This window comes from Chiloscyllium plagiosum, unplaced genomic scaffold, assembly GCF_037043375.1.
Source record: "Chiloscyllium plagiosum isolate Xiang-an unplaced genomic scaffold, Cpla_swu_hap1 HiC_scaffold_19, whole genome shotgun sequence".
Lineage (NCBI taxonomy): Eukaryota > Metazoa > Chordata > Chondrichthyes > Orectolobiformes > Hemiscylliidae > Chiloscyllium > Chiloscyllium plagiosum.
Genome location: NW_028270157.1, coordinates 45,055,648 through 45,078,082, shown reverse-complemented (window position 1 = coordinate 45,078,082; position 22,435 = coordinate 45,055,648). Strand labels below are relative to the sequence as shown.

Here is a 22,435-nt window from a genome sequence, read left to right as displayed (position 1 = left end):
GTGTTGTGTGATTTTGAACTTTGTCCAGCCCAGTCCAACACTGGCTCCTCCACACCACAGAGACAGAAGCGTAGGGGCGGGGTGTCAGGAGACAGGCCAATAGGAGGGCGGAGGGGGCAGGGACCTGAAGAAATTGACCAATAGAATGGGATCGGCCTGATGACTGTCCAATAGCAGGGGGGAGAGGCGGGTTAAACGGACAATGACCAATAGGAGGATGGAAGGGGATTGTAACCCGTGGCACCAATAGAAGGAGAGATGGTGGAGAGCCGGCCGGGTGCGCGTGCGCAGTGCCCTGGTCTCCGGGAGGAGGGTTGTTTTTGTTCATTGTCGCCGAGAGAGAGGATCTGGTCGGCTCGGTTCAGGTGTATTAACGCTGGGGGGGTCTCCAGGTCCAGGCAGGAGGGAGTCCCTGATATGGAATGACAGTGTGGAAGGATCAGGAAAAGAAAGAGGAGAGAATTGCACACTATAAGAGACAAGGTGCTGGTAAGACAGCAGCCTCGGAGAATCATTCATTACCTGTGCTTCGTTAATGCTGGAGAGAGCTCACTGAGGCGTTCATCATCGCGTGAATCTGCTGCATTCTCCCTTGGCAATGAAGAGACTGGCTGCTGTGAGATAGAGACTGGCTGCTGTGAGATTGAGACTGCAGTTTGCTGTTTATAACTGAACTGCAAGACAGAGCAATATTTTTGCAGGTCTGCATTGGACCACATGGAAGATAAGGGTAGAAATTAGCCTGGCTTTCCCAGGTTCAACATCAGTAAATCCTGTCTGGTTTCTGTATCCCTTCACTATGATGGCTGCATTTTCCTTCAGTTGCAGGATACGTTCAGTGATGTTCAAACCTATGTCGAACATCACTGTCCTGATATCAGGCAGACCTGCTTTGAAAGCGTCTTTCAGATTGAAGTATTTTCCCAAACTTACTCTTGCTTATCTAGGTCTGGGAGCATCATCAGTTGCAAATTCCCAAAAGGCGGTCACTATGGAAGCAAAAGTGTTACATTGGCCAAATTCAAAAGCTAAACACTCATTTTTGAAAGATCTATTCTGGAAGCTTCGTTTAACTGTTCAAGTGGCTGTTCGAGCTGTGATTCTGCTGTTGAGGTTTGGACCTTTGTTGCTGCTGTATCCAGTTTGTCTTGCATCTTCCAGTTTTGGTACTTTCTGGTGTAATTTGCTTTTGAGATCCATTGAAGCTGCAGGTCCTACTTACATTAAACTTGGTCAGTGGCTCAGCACCAGGAGGGATCTCTTCTCAGCAGAGTTCTGTGATAAGCTCTCCAGACTTCATGTCCATGGTGTACCACATCCGTGGCACTACACAGAATATAGTATGAAAAGGGCCTTTGGAGAGGGCTGGAGTAATATATTTCAGTTTGAAAATAAGAAACCCATCAGATCGGGCTGCATTGCTCAAGTCTACAGAGCTTACACTGATCCAAGGAACATTAATAACTCTGAATTTCAGAAACTTGTTGAAAGTTTTGAAAAAGAGGACCACTTTGAAGCCTGGGAGGTATTTGGGCTTCAAGGCATATTTCATTACATATTTGGTAAAAAACAGAATGATTTTCAAGATCAGACCAAGAAAGTTGACCATAATGACCCAGAAAATGGGGTTGAAACTGCTGAGGAATCTGCTGGAATACCAGAACTGGAGGGTAGAAAGATATACCATCACCCTGAACCAATAACACTCATTCCAGTGGCTATCAAGGTATTACATTTTACAGAAGACTACACATGTGCTATAAATAACCTTTCAAGTTTAGTTTTTTTCCTGTAGAAGCCATTTTTAGTGCTTAAAAATTAAATACGAACGTTAGGTTATTATTGGTGTGTTTATATATGTGTGCAGCTGTATTAGGGTGCTGGTGCGAATGAAAAGAGTTCTAAGGCTAGATATTTATGTTTTCATTTTGCCATGGAGTAGAAGATAGTTCATGAAAAGAATAACTTTTGTCATTTTTGTGTACAATGCCTGCATCAAGATAATTAGACATAATGGTCACTTGGTAATCCAAACCCTGAGTATTGCTGAGAAAAGGGAGAAATTATTCTAGTTCTTCAACTTGTGTTCATCAGATCAGCTTTGTAAGAATGCCAGGCTTCAAAAGAAGTGATAATTCATACTGCATAAGAAGAGAGTTGGCATATGAACTATGATTGGTAAAGACATTGCCGTAGACAGTGCACCAGGGAACACTTAACGTCCAAGCTTTTGTTTAAATCCAAGCAAGTAAATGTTGATTAGTCAAGCCATGAGGGAATGGCTATCTCCAATCTTTTATTTAGTTGGAAATTGCTCAGTTCTTCTTAATTGCAAAGGACAGTACTCTGCAAATAAGTATGTGTACCTTCTAGCAAGTGTAAGTGAGCTACAGTGCAAGCCCAACTGTTAATCTTAAATTGGTTGTTACTGTAATCCTTGTACAAACAGAATTGTTTGCCAAATGCCATCCAGTTGTATACTTATACGTTGATTCCAATGTTTTAGACAAACACAAGTTGGGTTTGAGTATGGTCATTATATTGTCTGTTGCTAACGCCCAAAAGGTTTGATGCGGTCATTGGAACCTATGGCCCATTTGCTTAGCATCACATTCATTGAAATTCATATACCACATTGTATATTGTTATGAAGTTATAGGTGTACCGTACCTTTAAAAGAGAGTGAAAGCTGGCAAGGACTGACTGAAAGCAGAGTGTGCTGAACAATTTTAAAATGTAACATTTGGCTGTGAAACAAATAGCTGGAGCTGGGTTGCTATGTTACTCAACAAATTCAAATTCGGCAAATCAGTTTACATTATGCCCCAAGATACCAAAATACAATCGAGTTTGAATTTTAATGTTTTGAAGACATAAAACCAATGAGATGGTCTGATGTTTTGGGGGTATATGAAATCAGGTATTTTGAACAGTTGGCCAGAACAGCAAAGAGCAGCTAAGCATCAACAGACTGCTAGAAGAATAGCTCTCTAAAAGGTACCTGTCTGTAAGAAATTTGCGCAGCAAAAAAACCAAAGAAAAGATGACCCAGGAAAATCTACAAAGGAGAATAGACACAGCTGGCTGGTTTTGAAATGTGATTTTTTTTTTGTAAATCTTAATTAGAGTTTTTTTTATCAGACCAGTATTGTAGAGTGGGAGGCAAAAGATAGGTTTAAGAGAAAGGAGTTGTAAATAGTCATTGTCTAATATTCTCTTTTGGACTGAAAGAATAAAATTGTTAATTTTTTTTCTTTAAATAGTGATATTTGGGGTAGTTCTTTGTCACTCAAAATTTAACAGATTACGAGGTGAGGTGAGCTTTTCTGTGTGTCTGGTTTAAATTAGCAGAGGGGTTTACTCCATATTGTAACAGTAGTAGGTAGAATATCTTTTTGACTTGGTGGCAGCATTGTGTTAATGGAGCATATCATCCATTTTACTATTGTCTATCTCTGATTATTATGGAATATTCTGGATTATCCAAGAAAAGTTGATGTTCCAGGCTGCTGCTAAATAGTTTCAACAGGAGTGTTATTCTTTACAATCAGGAGTTGCCATCAATCCAAATATTATTTTTTTGCCTACTACACAAATAAGTAAATACAGTGCAACCCATGTATCAGCGGAATTATTTTCCATGGTTTCAGTTATCCATGGTTTACTGCAGCCCGACTATATTATGGGGAACCTTCCAGAACAAGGGACCAGGAGACTGTCGGGAAGATAAATTTACCATTGAAATGAATGGGCTCGCTCCTATCCGTTGTTTCGTGCTTCTGTGGTAGGTCTTGGAATCTATCCTCTGTGGGTACAGGGAGGGGATCCATTGTATATAAGTTTCAGTGACAGTGTGATACCAGATATGTGGGCCATAGTGTCCCAACGACTGATGGATTATATTAAATAGCATGTCCATTTGTTTGTTTGCAACAAGCAGAGCATTAACGATACTCAACTATTCCATACTTGCAAAACTCAGAACATAGCAGTGGTCTAAATATATATTTCCAAGGGCTGCTTGTGTGATTTTTTAACATGGCTACTTTTCATTTTTGGGGTCTACCTGTTGGTTTTCAGTTGCACCTTGTTCATTCCCACACTCCTTTAGAGTGATTTAGACCCTTTAGTTAATGCAGTCACAAAGTAACATTGCCTTCTATATGTGTGGTTTTAGGTGTTTTTTTCTTTCAACAAGAAAGGAAAGTTATTAAAGATTGTATTCGTATATATAAAATTGTTTAACTTGGAATCTCTAACTTAAGATATTGATGTTAATTTTAAAAAATTGAATATCTCAACACACATGTTCCTTTTCACTCAGCTGCCATTCTGCTTCACCTCCCCACACTCGAACACCCTGCACAGAATGTTACATAGTATGTCAAAACAATTATTTTCCTTTACACTTTAAGTTAATATTTGATCATGCATAACTTAAAATCATCAGAAAGCAATGCAAAATAAAGGTCAAGATTAAGATTTTCAAATTTTAATTTACAACTCCAAAGAAACATGAATGAAGGAGGTTCGTTGCTGACATGAAGATAATTATAGAAGGTAAATGTGATTATAGACCATGTTCAATGTACAATGTTCAAGCTCACCAATGTTTGCTTGTGAAAACAAAAGAAAATGCTAAAGTAACTTTAGGAAGAATGATGCTGAGCTGGCCAGCAACTTTATAAGCTCTCCAGTCTGGTTGATATTTTTGCTCAGCATCCCTGCCCCTGATAGGCCTGAGTTTCAGCCAATGAACCTGTCACCCTCAATCAGTGGTGAAATTTGGGGCCAGCCTAATGGGCACGTACTTCCTTCAAGTTGAGTGAGTGACAGTTACCCGGGCGTGCTGTCACCTTGTCAAAGTCTTCTGCAGGCTGTGCGTCTGGTCAGACCAGCTCCTCCAAACCAAGATTTTCCTACTTTACTGCTCCTGCAATGATATATTCTGTCTCTTGAGAAGCAGCAAGAGTGAGAAAGTGGGAACTGGTGATTGGAGGAGCATGAGAAACACAGGATCTTTGGAGAAATAACAATTCACAGACTCTGGCTTATTTACTGGAATTGGTCAACATATGATTGATTTTGTTTCCCTCCAGGTATTTGGGTGCTTTCATGGTGAATTTAACCACTGTTCCAATGTATTTTAAATGCTGGAATTTGGTATCCAACATTAGAGGTGGTAATTCTACAATTGGACATCAATGGCTAAAAAATCCCAATTATGTTAAGCACATGGATGATGATGGGATGGTGTAGGGGGAACGAGCTGAGAATAGTTCACAAGTCGACGCAACATAGAGGGCCAAAGGGCCTGTTCTGCGCTGTATTGTTCTATGTTCTAACCAATTTTATAATTATCTGTCAGGTTCATTTGTGTGCATGCTGGAAGGTGCTATAACAAAACCTTTGGAGATAGTTGTTTCCTGGTGTATTACCCAAAGCAATGTCTTGACCAATTAGTGACAACTTGCCTGATTTGAATTTAACAAGAGTTTAGCATTTAATTTTTTACAATAGATTCTTCTTAACAATGCCTCTGCTAATCAATCAGAACCTCTCTTCATGCAATATAAATCATTGTTCCCTTTCAGATATGGTATTCTTCTGATTCTGTCTGATGAGTGCAAGACAAAAAGCTTCAGCAGCATTTTTCAACTGCTCAACTTGTTATACTCCTCACTTATTTCACAAGCAGGTCTCAGATTAAGTCAGCATGCTGCGCACTTGTCCTCCTGTTTGTAGGATCAATGTGCCCTAATCACCAGTGTCAATAAAGCAAACCAGCATGACCTTTTCATTTCATACAAGGCCATCTTTGAGTCTGCCTGTATGTCTGTGTCAATTAATATTACATTTTAGGCATTTCTGCAACCATGGCTAAGTTCTCCAAACTGTTTTCTGGCGATAATTTACAATTAACAGAAAGAGATGATATTCATTTCGTCCCATTTGGATTTTATAATATGAGACTGCAGAGTAAGACAGTTTGCAAAGGTTCACATCTACTATTTCTGTTTGTAGGTGATGCATCCTGGGATAACCCATCGAGTCAATATGGATCTGATGCTGATGAAAGCAACAAGCTGGGTTCTCAATCTCCTGCCGGGTCTGAAGTGGCTGAGGTTGACTGAAGTAATAGGAGAATTTGAAGAGGTCATGAAACGACTGGTGAGGACACAAATTAACTAAGTCTGCTTTTGACCATGGCCTTTCTGAAAGATTGGACAGGTGGCTTTGTGAGGGAGGAGGCAGGAGAGTGTGTTAATTGGAGGAGATGGATGTTCTTTTCCATCTTATTTGCAATTCAAGTACTTTTCAGAAATCTTCTTAGTAAAAGAAATACCGACGTCATATTATATTTTTTAAAGTTCTTACGACTAAAATGGCTAATAGTCGGTGTTACGTCAGCCTGTGTAAATTAGTACTTCTGAAACTAAAGTGAAATAATTGTATACATCATTGACTAAACATGACTGTGAGGAGAAAGTAAGGTCTGCAGATGCTGGAGATCAAAGTTGAAACTTTATTGCTGGAACAGCACAGCAGGTCAGGCAGCATCCAGGGAACAGGAGATTCGACGCTTCGGGCACAGGCCCTTCCTCAGGAAGGGCCTGTGCCCGAAGCGTCGAATCTCCTGTTCCCTGGATGCTGCCTGACCTGCTGTGCTGTTCCAGCAATAAACATGACTGTGTCAACTTATTAAAATGATGAATGATTCAGCAGCAGTGAACTGAGCAATGATAAAGTTTACATTTTTCAACTGCTTAGCAATCTCAAATTATCCGATAATAATAAATATCAATTCTAGGCTGGCAAGTAACTAGCAGTGATCAATCAGATCAGCAAACATTTAGTGAACTCCATTGGACTCATCATCCTGCATTCCTGTTCCAACTGAAAACAAGTGTAACCATAAGACCTACTTCACAAAAGCAGAAATAATTCAGAAGAAAATGCTTATTTTAATCATACAGTTAACTGTAAAGTATTTTCTCTCAGAGAGACCTACTCATGGGTTGACAGTCAATCACTTAATTTTAAGCACTTAAAGAACTTAACTGGAACTGCGATTAGCTGTTTTGCCTGCTGTTTTGTAAATGCTGTAGTTATGTGAGATTGGCTACATTTGATGTTAATCATTGTAAACTCTGACTAATTTTGTAGCAATACTATAGAATAAGTACAAATGGAGAACAAAACCTCGAATTAACAGTGTAGAATTAGTGCTTGCTTTCCCAGCATGATGGCTCAGTGGTTAGCACTGCTGCCTCACAGCTCCAGGGTCCCAGGTTCAATTCTGTGTGGAGTTAGCACATTCTCCCCGTGTCTATGTGAGTTTCCTCTGGCTGCTCTGGTTTCCTCCCACAGTCCAGAGATGTGCAGTTCAGGTGAATTTGCCATTTTAAATTGCCCACAGTGTTAGTCAGAGGTGGGTTACTCTTCAGAGGGTTGGTGTGGACTGGTTGGGCCGAAAGGCCTGTTTCCACACTATAGGGAATCTAATAATAAAAAAAATCTAATAATAATATTTCTTCCTGTAATTTTCTTTAATGGAATTTAAAATTTTCTCTTTTTAATCTTAATGATTTGTCTCAGGTTAAAAACTATCTTGTGATTTTTTTTTTATATAAGTTATTGGGTTAGTTAGTGAGAAATTACTTCCTTCTATAGTTCAACTCAGACAGCATTTATCTAAACTAAACACTGTTTCCTGGCATTACCCGACAGATTGACTTGCGCCATGAAGCAAAGAATATGGAGAAGTTCCGAGAGAATTTTCAGAATATGGAATCAGTCAAGTTTCCAATACCTCTTAGGCCGTTTGTCACAAGAACAATTCTGGTTGAAACATTTGAGGTATTTTTTTAAACTACAAGTTGTTGCTGAAATTTGTTGTTGGAACAGGGTGAAACAGGATTTTAATTTGATTGCCATTGTAAAACATGGGAATTGGTTTAGCTCAGTTGGTTGGATTGTCGTATTGCAGAGCAGTGTGATGCTAACAGTGTGGGGTTCAATTCCCATCACCAGTTTGAGGTTACCATGAAGGACTCTCCTCCTCAATCTCTTCACTCGCCTGAGGTCTGGTGGCCCTCAGATTAAATCACCACCAGTCGCTTCTCTTTAATAAGAGAAGCCTCTATGGTCTGGTAAGACTATGGAGACACCACAACAGTGAAACATAAAAGCAATAGATATGAGAATTTAACTGCAGGAGAAAAGATGAATTTTGACTTAATTCCATTCTAGTCAGATCACAGCTGGAATAGAGTGAACAGTTTTGTCCCCCTTATTTAAGGGAAGATGTATTGGGATTAGTGGCAAACCAGATAGACGGATACCAGATATAGAGGGACTGTCTATGAGGAGAAGTTGATTAGATTGTGCCTTTACTCATTGTAATATAGATGAATGAGAGGTTTTTTCCCAAAATCTGTAAGGTTATTCGGAAACTTGACAGGCTAAGTGTGGAAAGATTGTTTCCCCTTATTGGAAATTCTAGGACCAGAGGGCATTATATCAGAATAAGGTGTCACACATTTATGTCAAAGATGAGAAGATCTTTGTTTCCTTCAGAGGATTCCAAATCTGTGGAATTCTTGACTGCAGTGGGCTTTCAAGGCTAGGCCATTTAGTACATTCAAAGTTAAAAATCACTCAACACCAGGTTAAAGTCCAACGGGTTTATTTGGAATCACAAACTTTCAAAGCACTGCTTCTTCAGGTGGTTATGGAGCAGAACATAAGACACAGACTTTATAGCAACAGGATTGAATGCCATGGAATGTAATATTAAACAAATCTAGCTTTTAATATTACATTCCATGGCGCTGCAATCCTGTTGCTAAAAAGTCTGTGTCTTATGATTCTGCTCCATAACCACCTGATGAAGAAGCAGTGCTTCGAAGACTAGTGATTCCAAATAAACCTGTTGGACTATAACCTGGTGTTGGTGATCTTTAACTTTGTCCACCCCAGTCCAACACCGGCTCCTTCAAATCATAGTATATTCAAGGCTGAGATGTGCAGATTTTTAATCATTAAGTAACTCAAGGGATATGGAGAAAAGATAGGAAAGTGGAATTGAGATTTATCAAATCAGCCAAAATTTCATTGAATGGCAGATCAGACTGGATGGGTTGAATGGCCTACTTTTGATTTTGCATCTAATGTCGAATGTAAATGGATAAATGAACATATGACAATTACATCACTAGCCGTTTATTGACACATACTGCAGGAATATTCTTTGCAATTTGTTCACCCAGTCTCGAATCTATTGCAGTTCAAAAGAATGAAGTTATGTCAATTAAATGACAATTGAAAGACTACAGTAGAACATCAAAGCTAATAAAGCTCTTGAAGGAAGCTGATGGTTGTAAAAATGATTTCTCCTTGGAACACTAGTAGTTAGCAGCTGATCATGTGTGAAATGACACCTAATATAACAGCCCAAAAAAAGATTACTTGCATGGAAGAACTTGGAAATTACATGAAATGGTAACATGCTAGATAAATTGAATTTTTAAAACATCTGGTTAGGAATGTGATTAAAGTGCATACAGGCGTGTTTGTTCAAAAATTCTAGTCTTTCCTGAGAATTCTTAATATTGCAAGCATATCAAATTTAAGTGACATCATTTAATCTGCTGTAATTTTACACAAAAACATATTAATTAACAGAGGTTGGTAAGATAAGATTGAAATGGCCTCAGTTTCCCAATAGACTGAAATTCAGTTTTATTACCAGGCCATAACACAGGTGAAACTTAAGAGGTCCTAGAAGTGGTGGTCCTTAAAATTTTTCTCTTCTTCAGAATGCATTAACTACAAATCCTAGCACGTACTAATCTTTGCCTCAGAAATAAGATACGTGAGTTTAACTGCAAAACAGAGCTTCCAAATAATTATCTCTCAACAACCTTTAGAATGGACCTATTATTCCTAGACAACTGAGTAATATGAAGTTGAATGTATTTGTATTCATGAACATACAGGCCTGTAAGAAACTGGAGCAATTAAAATAAATATTGTCAAATGCTTAGAAAAAGTACACCTGAGACAGTAGAAGAAGTATGAGCTGGTATTTAGAATGGGTTAAGGAAATATCGAAAAACTCTTTGAACACAGTGTAGTTCTGGAAGTGTCGTGTATGGTAAACTTACATCGTGTTCACAGCGTGGAAGGTAATCTGGAGGAGAGGAGAGCTTTTTCTTTTCCTATTTCTTTTTTTCTTTTCCCACAATACTGCCTAACTGCGGTAGTGCTTATTTTTTCCCCAGCACCCATGTGTGTGTGTGTGTGTGCAGGTGTGAGACACAGTGAAAGACACAAGGTGCACAAAGTTTTATTCAATTTCCACCACCTGGAAGCAAAGAAACACCCAAGTGGCCAGTGACAAGCAATGCCCTTCACATCAAAGGGCAATGCTGCGTGATCAAACAATGAGGAGAGGAGAGCTTGTTGTAATGGAGCACTTTGTGACCCCACCCCACCTTAATTATCATTCCATTGGTTTCAATCGAATTAAGTTTCAAGCTGCTTGTAATGAACGTGAGGGTGGGGTGCTCTCAGATTGCCACGGTACAGTAAGGTTAACATTTACCCCAATATATTATGATTCTTTTTAAAAAATAATTTTTAAAGTATCATTCTGGCAGGCCTATTGGCTTTTCATGACTGATTGGAAAATTATTCTGAGCAGCAGTTTCTCTTTGGAAAGAGGGAGCTTATGCTGCCCAGAAAGACAAAGATGGGCAATGTCTCTCCGAAAAAAAGGATAAACCAACTGAGGTCAATAACGTTTTCTAGTTCTTGCAGTCCTGTCATCTTGTGCGTTGGAGAATGTATAGGTAGCTGTACGGTAAGTTTGTAGGGAGCATTTCTCCTCTACGTTCTAAGACAGATGTGTGCTTTAGAGTCATAGTCATACAGCACAGAAACGGACCCTTAGGTCCAACCAGTCCATGTCAAACATAATCCCAAACTAAACTAGCCCCAACTGCCTGCTCTTGGTCTATATCCCTCTAAACCTTTTCTATTCATGTAGCTATCCAAATGTCTTTTAAATGTAATTGTACCACATTCATCACTTCCTTAGGAAATTCATTTCACATGCAAAACATGTTCTGAAAAAATTTGCCTCTCCTGTCTTTTTTAAAATCTCTCTCCTCTCACCTTAAAAATGTGACTCCTCGTCTTGAAATCCTCCATCCTAGGGAAAAGACAACTACCATTAACTCTATTATATCTCTCATTAATTTATAAACTTCTATCAGGTCACTTCTGAACTTCCTGCACTCCAGTGAAAAAGTCCAGCCTATCCAGTCTTTCTTTATAACTGAAATCTTCCATACCCAGCAACATCCTGGTAACTCTCTTCTGAACCCTCTCCAACTTAGTAATATACTTTCTATAACTGGGTGACCAGAACTGGACACAGTGTTCCAGAAGAGGCTTCACTAATGTCCTGTACAACCTCAACATGACTTCCCACCTCCTATACTCAAATGACTGAGCAATAAGGTGAGTGTGCCAAACGTGTTTTTAACCACCCTGTCTATATGTGACACACTTCAAAGAATTATATATCTGCACCCTTAAGTCCCTCTGTTCTACAACACTACCCAAGACCCTACCATTAATTGTATAAGTCCTACCCATGTTTGTTGTACGAAAATGAAATGCCTCGCATTTATCCAGATTAAACTCCATCTGCTGTTTTTCAGCCCATTGACCTCTTTCATCAAGATCCCTTTGTTATCTTAGAAAACCTTCTTCACTGTTTACTATGCCACCAATTTTGGTGTCATCCACAAACATACTAACCATGCCTCTTATATATTCTTATGCAAATCATTTATATAAATGACAAACAAAAGAGAACCCAGAACTGATTCCTATGGAAAACTGCTGGTGAAAGACCTCCAGTTCAAAAAGCACCCCTCCACCATCATTCTCTGTCCCCTCAGCGCATGGTTACTACAGAATCTTATTTTATATTTCACATCATCCTTTATTTACACTGGGAATGTGTAAGTTTTATGCAGCAGTAATAGCACTGGCTCAATATCGCATACAAAACAACTGTTTGATGAATAAACTGATATTTTAGAGTCTGGACAGGGAATTCAGAACACTCAACATTTAATTAAATGCTACTATATACCATCACAAGGGACAGTGAGAGTCTAACTTTTCTGTGTTCTTTGTGTTTAGGAGAATGAACCCATCTCAATGTACTTGGCAAAGGATGTACCTTGCGTATTGAAACAGAAGTTGGCAAGAGTTGGGGTGGAGATGCTGCTGAAGATGGTAACTCAGGGCAAATGGTCACAGGTTCTGAAAATGATGTGAGGACAGGGTCCACAAAATATTTAGTATGTTGTTCAACAGTATGTAAAGGGAGAATATGAGAAGTACTGATTAATTGGACCAGACAATTACACTTGCATATGTGAAAACAGACTGTACAGAGAGCTGCACCTGTGTCCCAATAATAATAACCCATTAAGCATTTTCCAAGCACAACACTTTACCTGACTTAACGTTACTGACTCACGCTGCGATAAGTAATTACCCTCCTTTTTGTATCTGTAACTGGGCATTGCGTATTACCACTCTTCTAATGAAGAGTCACCAAACTCAAAAAGTAACTCTGTTTTCTCTCCACAGATGCTGCCAGACCTGCTGAGTTTCTCCAGAAATTTCTGTTTTCATTTCAGATCTCCAGCATCTGCAGATCTTTGTTTTAATTGAGTGTTGCCAGGTTGTTTAACAGTGGCATCACAAAATCAGCGCTTGTCCGTTAACATACAAGTGTTTTCTTTTAAGAAACACCTCAATTGATTTTCCTTTTTGTCCCTAGCTCGGGAACTGTAAGACCAACTGAATCATTTCCACAAGAACAGGCCTGAAGTTAAACTGGATTTTTTTTTTTGTGGTCTGTTTGACTCACTGCGTAACATGTTGGGAGAATGCAACACCTTTTTATTAATTAATGTGTTTGTGTGCTTAATATAAAATTTTTGTATTGCTCAAAATTAATCGGAGTAAACTGAACATTTCTTTAATGTACAACAGGTGTAGGATGCAGTGGAAGCAAAGTAACATATAATGTCCTTCATTTGTTATTCCACATCACCCTCATTGCTTCCCATCCTTTCCCTTAGACCATACTCTGTTTTTGCCTTCCTTACTCTGTACCGATTCTTCCCTTCCCTCTTGCTTCAATGACTCATCTACTCTTGTATTCTTGTATATCAAAGGTTACAGTACAATCAGAAGAAAGCACAGCAGGCATTACCACCACCACACTAGTGATTGAGATAAACTGCAGACTTCTATGTAATTGATTGTAGACACCATACCAAGTGTCATAGTTAAGAGAAACACAAATCAAACAGACTCAGCAGTTTAATACATTCTAATAATGTCTCTTATTGTGTTGCTTATGGTGAGCCACAGGGTGTTGATATCAAGTTGGGTGCTTATGGTGTTTTAGGAATAACAATGTCCAATTTTAAAATAACAAATAGTCAATCTCCAGTGGCACTGGACATGGGAATTCAAGGCCGCTCACAGACCTATTGAATGAGTGATTGTTGGATAGTTAGGTGATAAGGGAGTGAATAAAAGGGATTATGAGCGGAAGAAAAGGAGGGAATGTGATTAATAGGAGGGGTTCAGAGAAAATGAAATTGGGGAAGAGATGCAGGAGGAGAATGATGAGCCAAGTTGGGGAATGGGTTGATAAAGGGTATGGATGAGTGAGGAGATAGGGTGAGAGCAGGGCAGATAAGCAAACCTGGGGATTGGTGGAGGGGAAGAAGCTGTTTGGGGCAAGACAAACAAAGAAAGTGTATGAGATTAGGAAAAGCATAGGAAACAATGGGGCATTGATGCAGAGTCACAGGGAAAAGAAGTAATGAGTAGAGTGAAGCAGCTAAGGCTCAGAGAAGTTGCTATGTGATCATAAAGAAAAACTGATGCAAATTTGCTGTTAGTGTCAATGAGAGAACAGAAACCAGGGAAGGATATGATCTCGGGTCTTAAAGGAAGTATAGTGCAATAAGTGGTCCTGTGGAAGTAAAGGCATCAAGAACAGTTGTGTTTGTTCTCAGCCCTCACTGCTGCCTCTGTGCATACAAGTTGGTGGATCCATGTCACTTTGCTGTCAAACAGTTTAATGATGCAAAAAGGACGTTTAACACTGCAACTTAGTTCCTACACAAATTGGCAAGTTTATTGGCAGATAATTGGTCTCCTAATCTGAGAATCATTGTTACAAGCCCTGCAATCAATATTTTTTAAAAAAATTTATTTTATTGATTTTTACCAATGCTGAAACTCCCCAGTTCAGAAGACTAATTGGTTGCTGTAGAAAGACTGTCATTCCTAGGTATCTTGTATTGACTGCTTGAGTTGAGCTTGTATTGACTATTTGACTAGACTCGAAAAGGGTTGCTCTTTGACGTAGCTGCATTTTTTCCATTACTGGTTTTGTTATTAAGAAGACAATTATAATTACTTTCAAAGTGACAGAAAACATTTCGAAGCACCTGTTACTTTAATCAGTGACTGGCACTAACATGTGCCAGAAGTGCTTCCCTAGTGTTGGGTCATAAATAAACACAGTCTCAAGGAAGAGAGAGCCAACTGATAGAAGGAACATTGTTTTGACTCAAATTGTGATAACAGTCTTTTTCAAGTAAAAAGTTAAAAATCACACAACACCGGGTTATAGTCCAACAGGTTTATTTGGAAGCACTAGGTTTTGAGGTGCTGCCTCTTTATCAGGTGGTGAATAAAGTGATTTATGAGAGGAAGAAAAGGAGGGGATGTGATGAATAGGAGGAGTTCAGCGAAAATGGAATTGGGGAAGAGATGCAGGAGGAGAATGGTGAACTACATCTTTGAATGATCTACATCAGGTGCTGTACTTTTTCAAGTACAGCAAATTAATGATTCTGAAAAAGACGTTTAGTTTTCTGTGTTATTGTGACAGTGTTCCCAGTTGAAATATTATTTTTCTCCATAGGTGTTTGTGGATAACTTTATTCATGGAGACCTTCACTCGAGAAATATTTTCATCCAGGGGGCTAATCAATTTGATTTACAAAATGATGACAAGACGACGATTGTAGACTTATGTGATACGCTAATTGTTAATGTGCATCATTCCCAATGCCCATTAAAGCTTATTCTTCTAGATACTGGCATTGTTACTGAACTCCATCCATCTGATGTGCATAATTTCAAGGCTGTCTTCACTGCTTTAATTGAAGGGCAGGTAAGAGTATGTGAATTCTTCTTCCTCTGTATGTACCATTCCATCCCCAAAAGACCAGATAAGGGAAGTGCTGCAAAATGTAGGTCAATCAACTCTCGTAATCGTGTGTTTTTATTTTACTTTACTTTTGATCTAACTTGAGAATTTCAAGTTTGCTTTTTACATATGACAAAAAAATTATTACTTCAATCCACTTTAATGTAGAATTTTCAGTTTCCTCCTGCAAACATTTAACATAAAATTGTAATATTTGGATATCAAATCATGAGACACATCCTGAGTAAATATATTGGATATCATGCTCTGCCAAAATTAGAAGCTGTACATTCCAACCCTACCCTACATGTGATATTGGTGACATAGAGCATTAGTTAACAGGAAGGCATAAATTCATTTATCATTTGCTTATGAGAGTGCATTCCTTTAAGGATTAAGGTATTCTTCACTGAGTGGCTCTGTGGGCCTCATGGCCCTTTCTTGGTCCAGACAAAGTTAAAAGCTGCTTCTTGCTGAGATTAACTGATTTTGATCAATTTTATTGATACTTGCTGATGGGGTTTAGTAGTGATATCAAAGTCATTTAATTAATTCTACCACTAAGTATTTAACAGTTGAATTGTGTATTTGATTTTGTACTTAGTAACCATGGTGACTGTTCAGTACCTTGTATTCATTAAGCTTTCCTCTTTAGGTCGTTGCATCCAGGTTAGTTTCCTATTCATTTTTAAAGCTATATTTCTGCTTTCCTCATTCTTAATTTGAGTTTTTATCCAGAGAAGCAGTGTGTTGGGCGTAGGTGGTCAAATTGCATGTCAACAAAGATAGGTGTACTAAATTTACCTGGATTTTGGCTTCATATTGTGTAATACTGCACGCTGTTTTATTTTCAGGGAGAACAAGTTGCAGAATTACTCCTGACTCGGTCTAGAACCAATGAATGTCCGGACATACAACTTTTTAAATCTGAAATAAAAAATCTCTTCAGTGAAGCCAGGAAGAAGACAGATTCTCTGGGAGAGGTATTAGCACATTGACATTCCTTAGTTAAGGCCGCATTAAAATAATACTGATATAATTCAGCATTGTCATGCAGGAATTGTTCATTGTAAAGATATTCAAAGGTTTAATAGAAATATCCAGTTAATGTATTTGTCGTCATAATGGTGATTTCTACATATTTGTCCCCAGGTGAAGTGACTCCATGAAATACTACAGTTGTGTGGTTTATTTTAATCACCTAGATTGCTGTCAGATAGAATGGAAAGTGGGCTGATGGTACCAGTTGATGAGGAAGAAGGAAAGATGTTTATTTGTTGGCTGATCAATTTTAAATGTTTTTTTGCCCTCTTATTTTCTCAGCTCCATGTTGCAGGTTTACTGTCTCAGGTTTTGGAGACACTGTTTGCACACAAGGTAAAGTGAAACTCTGAGTTTGATGACATGTGGAAATCCATGTTTTTGATCAATTAAAATGTGACTGCATCTTTGTTTGCACTTCTTCCCTCAACTCCAGGTCAAGGTGGAAAGTAACCTGGTCTCCATCATTTTTGCCTTCATGGTCTTGGAGAGCCTCAGTCATTCTCTGGATCCCAAGCTGGACTTTCTGGAAGTGGCCAGACCTGCGCTACTGAAGAACACCCAAAATTTGTAATGATGTTCTCGAACTGTGGCATTGCATTATGACCACCCTTACACATGAAAGGAGAGAGAGCACCTTTACCAGAGATCTGCACCTATTCAACTTTGACCAATGCAAGAGTAGAGATTTAACTACAGGATGATGCCAAGTCCAATAAAAATTCATTTGTGGAGTTATTTGTGTATAATCAGACTGTTGAGCCCTTGTGACAGTGTAAACAAAATGAAAATGCAAGATTATGTGTGTGTACAAATAGACTTCTTGGATATATTGATTTTATTATACTGCACCAACAAACTGAACAAATGTAGCTTTCAATCGTGGTGATTTGAATCAGGGAGTGGGGGGGGGGGGGGGGTGTTAAGAAGTTGGTACAGTGTGTACCATGCTGCAGAGATTTATACAACAACCTAATAAAATGCTAAAACTCAACCATTTCTTATGTCTCTAATTTTAACTGTAGTATGCCTCATGTTTTTTTAAAGAGAGAAAGAAATAGTGCTTACAAATGTATAGCATCTTTCATGACTTTAGCCAAAGAACTACTGTTGAAGTACAGTTACTACTGTAATGTAGGAAGAGCAGCAGCCAGTTTGCACACATGAAACTCCCATGAACAGCAATGACCTGATAATCCATATTTTTGTTTTAGATTAGGTTACAATGTGGAAACAGGCCCTTCGGCCCAACAAGTCCACACCGACCCGCCAAAGCGAAACCCACCCATACCCCTATATTTACCCCTTACCGAACACTACGGGCAATTTAGTATGGCCAATTCACCTAACCTGCGCATCTTTGGACTGTGGGAGGAAACCGGAGCACCCGGAGGAAACTCACACAGACACGGGGAGAATGTGCAAACTCCACACAGTCAGTCGCCTGAGGCGGGAATTGAACCCGGGTCTCTGGCGCTGTGAGGCAGCAGTGCTACCACTGTGCCACCGTGCCGCCCCATTTGTGATACTGATTTGAGCAATACAGATTGCCTAAGACATCAGGAATAACTCACCCTTCATTTTGATGGAGTTGAAATATTTGTATCATAATTTGTTTTGAGATTTGCACAAGTATTTGTGTGTATGCAGCAAAACAAATTATAAAGTCATGACTGCAACACAAAACCTTTTCAAATCATTTACAATCCACAGGGTAGAAAACTGTTTTATTGGGGTTTTTTTGGTCACCTAGCCATTCCAGTCTTCATTTCTCCTCGAGCTTTTTTTCCCCTGAATTTCCTTAGCTGATTAGTGTTTCTCTGCTTTTTTGCTCTAATTCTTAGCTAAATGCACAATGATCTTCTCTTTGCCTCTCCATCCTCCAGAGGGCCCAATTATACCCCCAGCACTGGCTCATCACCAACTACAACACCAAATATCCTTGCGTTCCAATCTTTCCATTTCATGTGTAACTTGGATGCTTAGCTTCCTGTCATCACACTTCACCTATCATTGCCTCCATGGTTGATGATAGCTGATGTACAATCAGACCCTTTACATTTTCTTATCAAATGCCCACTCTATCAAAAACAGGGCCTTGTTTACTACAGCAGCTATTGTGGATGATTATATGAACATTTTGAATTTAGGTGAAACTTGGCTGATGGGTGGAAATGGATTACTCCTGACTGAATATTTTCACTTGCCTTTTGATTGGTGGTCATATGGCACATAGAGTCATAGAGATGTATAGCATGGAAACAGGCCGTTCGGTCCAACCTGTCCAGGCCGACCAGATATCCCAACCCAACCTAGTCCCCCCTGCCAGCACCCGGCTCATATCCCTCTAAACCATATTCATATACCCAACCAAATGCCTCTTGAATGTTGCAATTGTACCAGACTCCACCACTTCCCCTGGCAGCTCATTCCATACACTTACCACCCTCTGCGTGAAAAGGTTGCCCCTTGGGTCCCTTTTATATCTTTCCCCTCTCACCCTAAACCTGTGCCCTCTAGTTTTGGATTCCCCGACCCCAGGGAAAAGACTTTGTCTATTTATCCTATCCATGCCCCTCATAATTTTGTAAACCTCTATAAGGTCACCCCCTCAGCCTCTGACATTCCAGGGAAAACAGCCCTAGCCTGTTAAACCTCTCCCTCTAGCTCAAATCCTCTAACCCTGGTAAATCATTTCTGAACCCTGTCAAGTTTCACAACATCTTTCCGATAGGAAGGAAACCAGAAATGCATGCAATATTCCAACAGTGGCCTAACCAATATCCTGTACTCAATACTCTGACCAATAAAAGAGAGCATACCAAACGCCTTCTTCACTATCCTATCTACCTGCAACTCCACTTTCATGGAGCAATGAACCTGCACTCCAAGGTCTCTTTGTTCAGCAACACTCCCTAGGACCTTACCATTAAGTGTATAAGTCCTGCTAAGATTTGCTTTCCCAAAATGCAGTACCTCACATTTACCTGAATTAAACTCCATCTACCACTTCTCAGCCCATTGACCCATCTGATCAAGATCCTGTTGTAATCTGAGGTAACTTTCTTCGCTGTCCACTACACCTCAATTTTGGTGTCATCTGCAAACTTACTAACTATACCTCTTATGCTCGCATCCAAATCATTTATGTAAATGACAAAAAGTCTTTTAATGACACTTTGATCTCTCCCACTACTCTGGCTTGTCCTGTTCTGAATACTTCACTTTGTTCCACACCTTTCACCTTCTTCAAAATTCTCATTCCTTATCAGAACCCAAAACCCACCTTGTGAACTTTTCTCCAAGATCTCTGTCCTTTTTTTGTGCTTTGATGTTTGTATTGAGTGACTCATCATTTTTGATTTCAAATTCCATCTGAGTTGACCATCCATTTCTCTGATCTCATTTATGAAAAAAAATTCTTATTTCGTTTTGTCCTTCCTGAACCTCTGTCTCCATATTGTTTCTGTGAGGCATGGATTAGGAGTGGAAGAAATGACAAATTTGGTTAGTGTGGTAGATAACGGCATCAGTTGCATAATGCCATCTTTCAACAACTCTTTATTCTGCTAAAAAGCAAGATTCACTAGATTTGAATGAATACATTTTAGGAAAGCTGTCAGGTGAACTAAAACAATACATTAGCACTGATTTTATGGACATGGAAGATCTATATCTTCAGAGTTTTTAGACAGTCTAACTCCCATGCATGCTACTACTCAAATATCAACTCCAGGAAGCAGCAGTTATAATGTTGCTTTGAAAGTTTTATCTTGAAAAAGGCCACTGTCATAAAACAGGATTGGTGGTTAGTGTGACGATCCTAGCTGATGGCAATACTGAACAAAATAAGATTTCAGAATGAACACTGGCTTATTAGATCATAGGTTTGATATTTTTGTTCATTAACCTAGTGGTGAATGACTGAAACATATCCACACAAGACTGCAGATCCTTTTTAAAATAATTGAACGTAAGTTTATTACACTAAAGGAAAAACAAGTAAACGAAGCTGCAAATACATACACACTAGAGTTAGAACGATATTAAAACATCACAGCAAAGTTTCAACATGTTTCACAATATCACCCATTAGAGTGTCAAGCCCAGAGAAATTACACCCACATCTCAACTGTTTCCGTTTCTGCTTCACTGACTTCTTTCTAGCTTCTTCAAAATGCACTGGGGAGACCGTTTGATGATTTCTTTCTGAGTCTGCTGTCTGAAACTCTTCACAAATCTGTAAGCCTAAATGTTCTAGGTTCCAAGGACATGCAGCTTTCAGTTCAAACTCTCCTGACCTGGAAGCTGCATAAACTAGAAATTTCTGCCGGGGTGGCTGGTTTCCTGAACTGAACAGGAATAACTCTTACTGGGAGAGGAACTAAAATGAAGTTCTGAATTCAGCTTTGTTGTCGTCTGTACTGAACTGAAGACCTTGCTTCTGAACTCAATCCCTGATTTTCTGAACTGAACTGAAAATAAAGTTAATGGCCTTAATATCTATGTGTCCTACACTGAAACGTATAAACATGGTTTCATTAACTTCACTGAGGTCTGCAGTCATAATATTTTTAAACAATGATGAATTTTTCGGCTCCATGATGAGTTGCAGGCCTTTTTTTAATTTTTAATAAAACCTTCTCTTAACTGACTCCCATCAATCTGCTTGAAAGCAATCAAAATTCCAAAAACAATAATACATACTACACACGTTGTTACATCAGGAAGCGGTTTCCTTAGATGAATAAGAAAGAGGAGGGCCCAGAGATAGTCAACAGCACTACATGAGTGGAAAGAGGAGGACTCAGAGACACCTAAAATCTCAAGAGAGAGAGAGAGAGAGTGGATTCCAGATAAAACACGAGAAGAAAAAATTGTATAAAACTGACATTACACAGGTGTGACTTGATTGGTTGTTGAGTAGTTGCTGTTGGGGCCTGTGTTTCAGTTCTGTAATTTTGAAAAAACAAATTTCTAATCTTGCACAGAGAAGGAAGAATTTGTAGGCACAGGAGAGGGAGCTGATTTGTTGATAAGATCAAAGAAATACCACATTTTGCTAATCTTCAGCTTGTAGCTAATAGTGTAAGAGTAAGGTTAAAGTAATTAAAGTTACAGTAAGTCAAGCAAGTTAAAAGTACATATTAGGGGAAGATTGGAGGCTTGGCAGTGGGCAAATGGGATATCAATCCAATGACGTGTGGAAAATCACAGATGGTTCTTGTGACCTGGTTGAGTCCGTGCTAGTCTACACAAGCTTGAGCTCTATGTTTCAGAGCTTGAGCAGCAGCTGAGGTCCATCCTTGAGCCAGAGAAGTATAAGGATAGCACATTCTGAGAGGTGATTACACGGTACATAAGGGTAAAACAGGCAAGTAGGGAATGGGTAATTGCCAGGCAGTCCAAGAGAAGCAGGCAGATAGTGCAGGAATCCCCAGAGTTTCACTCACTAAGTGGTTTTCCATTCTGAATATCAGTGAGGGTGATGGATTCCTGAAGGAGTGCAGTAAGAGCCAAGCCCTTGACATCACAGGTAGCTCAGCTGTACAGGAAGGGAGGAAGAAGACTGGAAGGGCAGAATTGATTGAGGATTCTTTAGTTAGGGGATCACACTGGTATTTCAGCAATCATGGCATCAATGTGACTCCAGGATGATTTGCCTGCCTGGTGTTCGGGTCAGGGATTACACAGAACAGCTGCAGAACTTTTTGTCTGGGGAGGTCAAAAAGCCAGAGATCACGACCCTCATTAGTATCTATGACACAGGTCGGAAGGGGGATGTGGTCCTGCAATCAGAATTTAAAGAGCTGTTTAGAAAGTTAGCAAGATGGACGTCTAAAGTAGTAATATAAAAGAAAAATATTGTGGATGCTGAAAATCTGAAGAAGGCTCAAAATATTAACTCTCATTCTTTTTGCACAGATGCAAGGATGTTGCAGGTAGTGAGAGTGTAAGTTGCAGAGATGGATGCAATTACATTGCACACTGTAACACACAGATCACCAGCTGTGGAAAGGCTATAGAGGAACAAATCTTCAAGGAAATTACAGAGTTGTAAAC

The 22,435-nt window shown here is 39.3% G+C and overlaps 2 protein-coding genes across 3 annotated transcripts in view; one reads left to right on the top strand and one right to left on the bottom strand.

The window, feature by feature from the left end:
* Nucleotides 1-352: 352 nt before the first annotated feature.
* Nucleotides 353-17,328, top strand: adck2 (aarF domain containing kinase 2). Of its 2 annotated transcripts, XM_043709389.2 has the most exons (8): nt 353-1,726; nt 6,025-6,171; nt 7,732-7,860; nt 12,223-12,318; nt 15,044-15,295; nt 16,186-16,314; nt 16,655-16,708; nt 16,809-17,327. In XM_043709389.2, the coding sequence occupies exons 1-8, from the start codon at nt 800-802 to the stop codon at nt 16,944-16,946; spliced, it is 1,872 nt and encodes a 623-aa protein (XP_043565324.1). In that variant the 5' UTR covers nt 353-799; the 3' UTR covers nt 16,947-17,327. The 2 variants fall into 2 exon arrangements, with proteins under 2 accessions (XP_043565324.1, XP_087853411.1); XM_087997285.1 differs by lacking the exon at nt 12,223-12,318 and having other exon boundaries at nt 16,809-17,328.
* A 2,402-nt stretch (nt 17,329-19,730) lies between these two features.
* The window catches only part of LOC122559376 (uncharacterized), a 42,027-nt gene continuing 39,322 nt past the window's right edge, over nt 19,731-22,435 (bottom strand). The window contains exon 8 of the mRNA XM_087997284.1: nt 19,731-19,838. Within this exon, the coding sequence (XP_087853410.1) occupies nt 19,795-19,838 (44 nt within the window). The 3' untranslated portion in view covers nt 19,731-19,794. The remainder of the gene's footprint in view (nt 19,839-22,435) is intronic.

What these genes read in the sequence shown, in the direction of transcription:
- adck2 (XM_043709389.2), top strand. Translation starts at nt 800, where the DNA reads ATGATGGCTGCATTTTCCTTCAGTTGCAGGATACGTTCAGTGATGTTC. An exon ending in TCATTCCAGTGGCTATCAAG is followed by an intron (nt 1,727 to 6,024) that starts GTATTACATTTT and finishes TTCTGTTTGTAG; the next exon opens with GTGATGCATCCTGGGATAAC. An exon ending in AAGAGGTCATGAAACGACTG is followed by an intron (nt 6,172 to 7,731) that starts GTGAGGACACAA and finishes ATTACCCGACAG; the next exon opens with ATTGACTTGCGCCATGAAGC.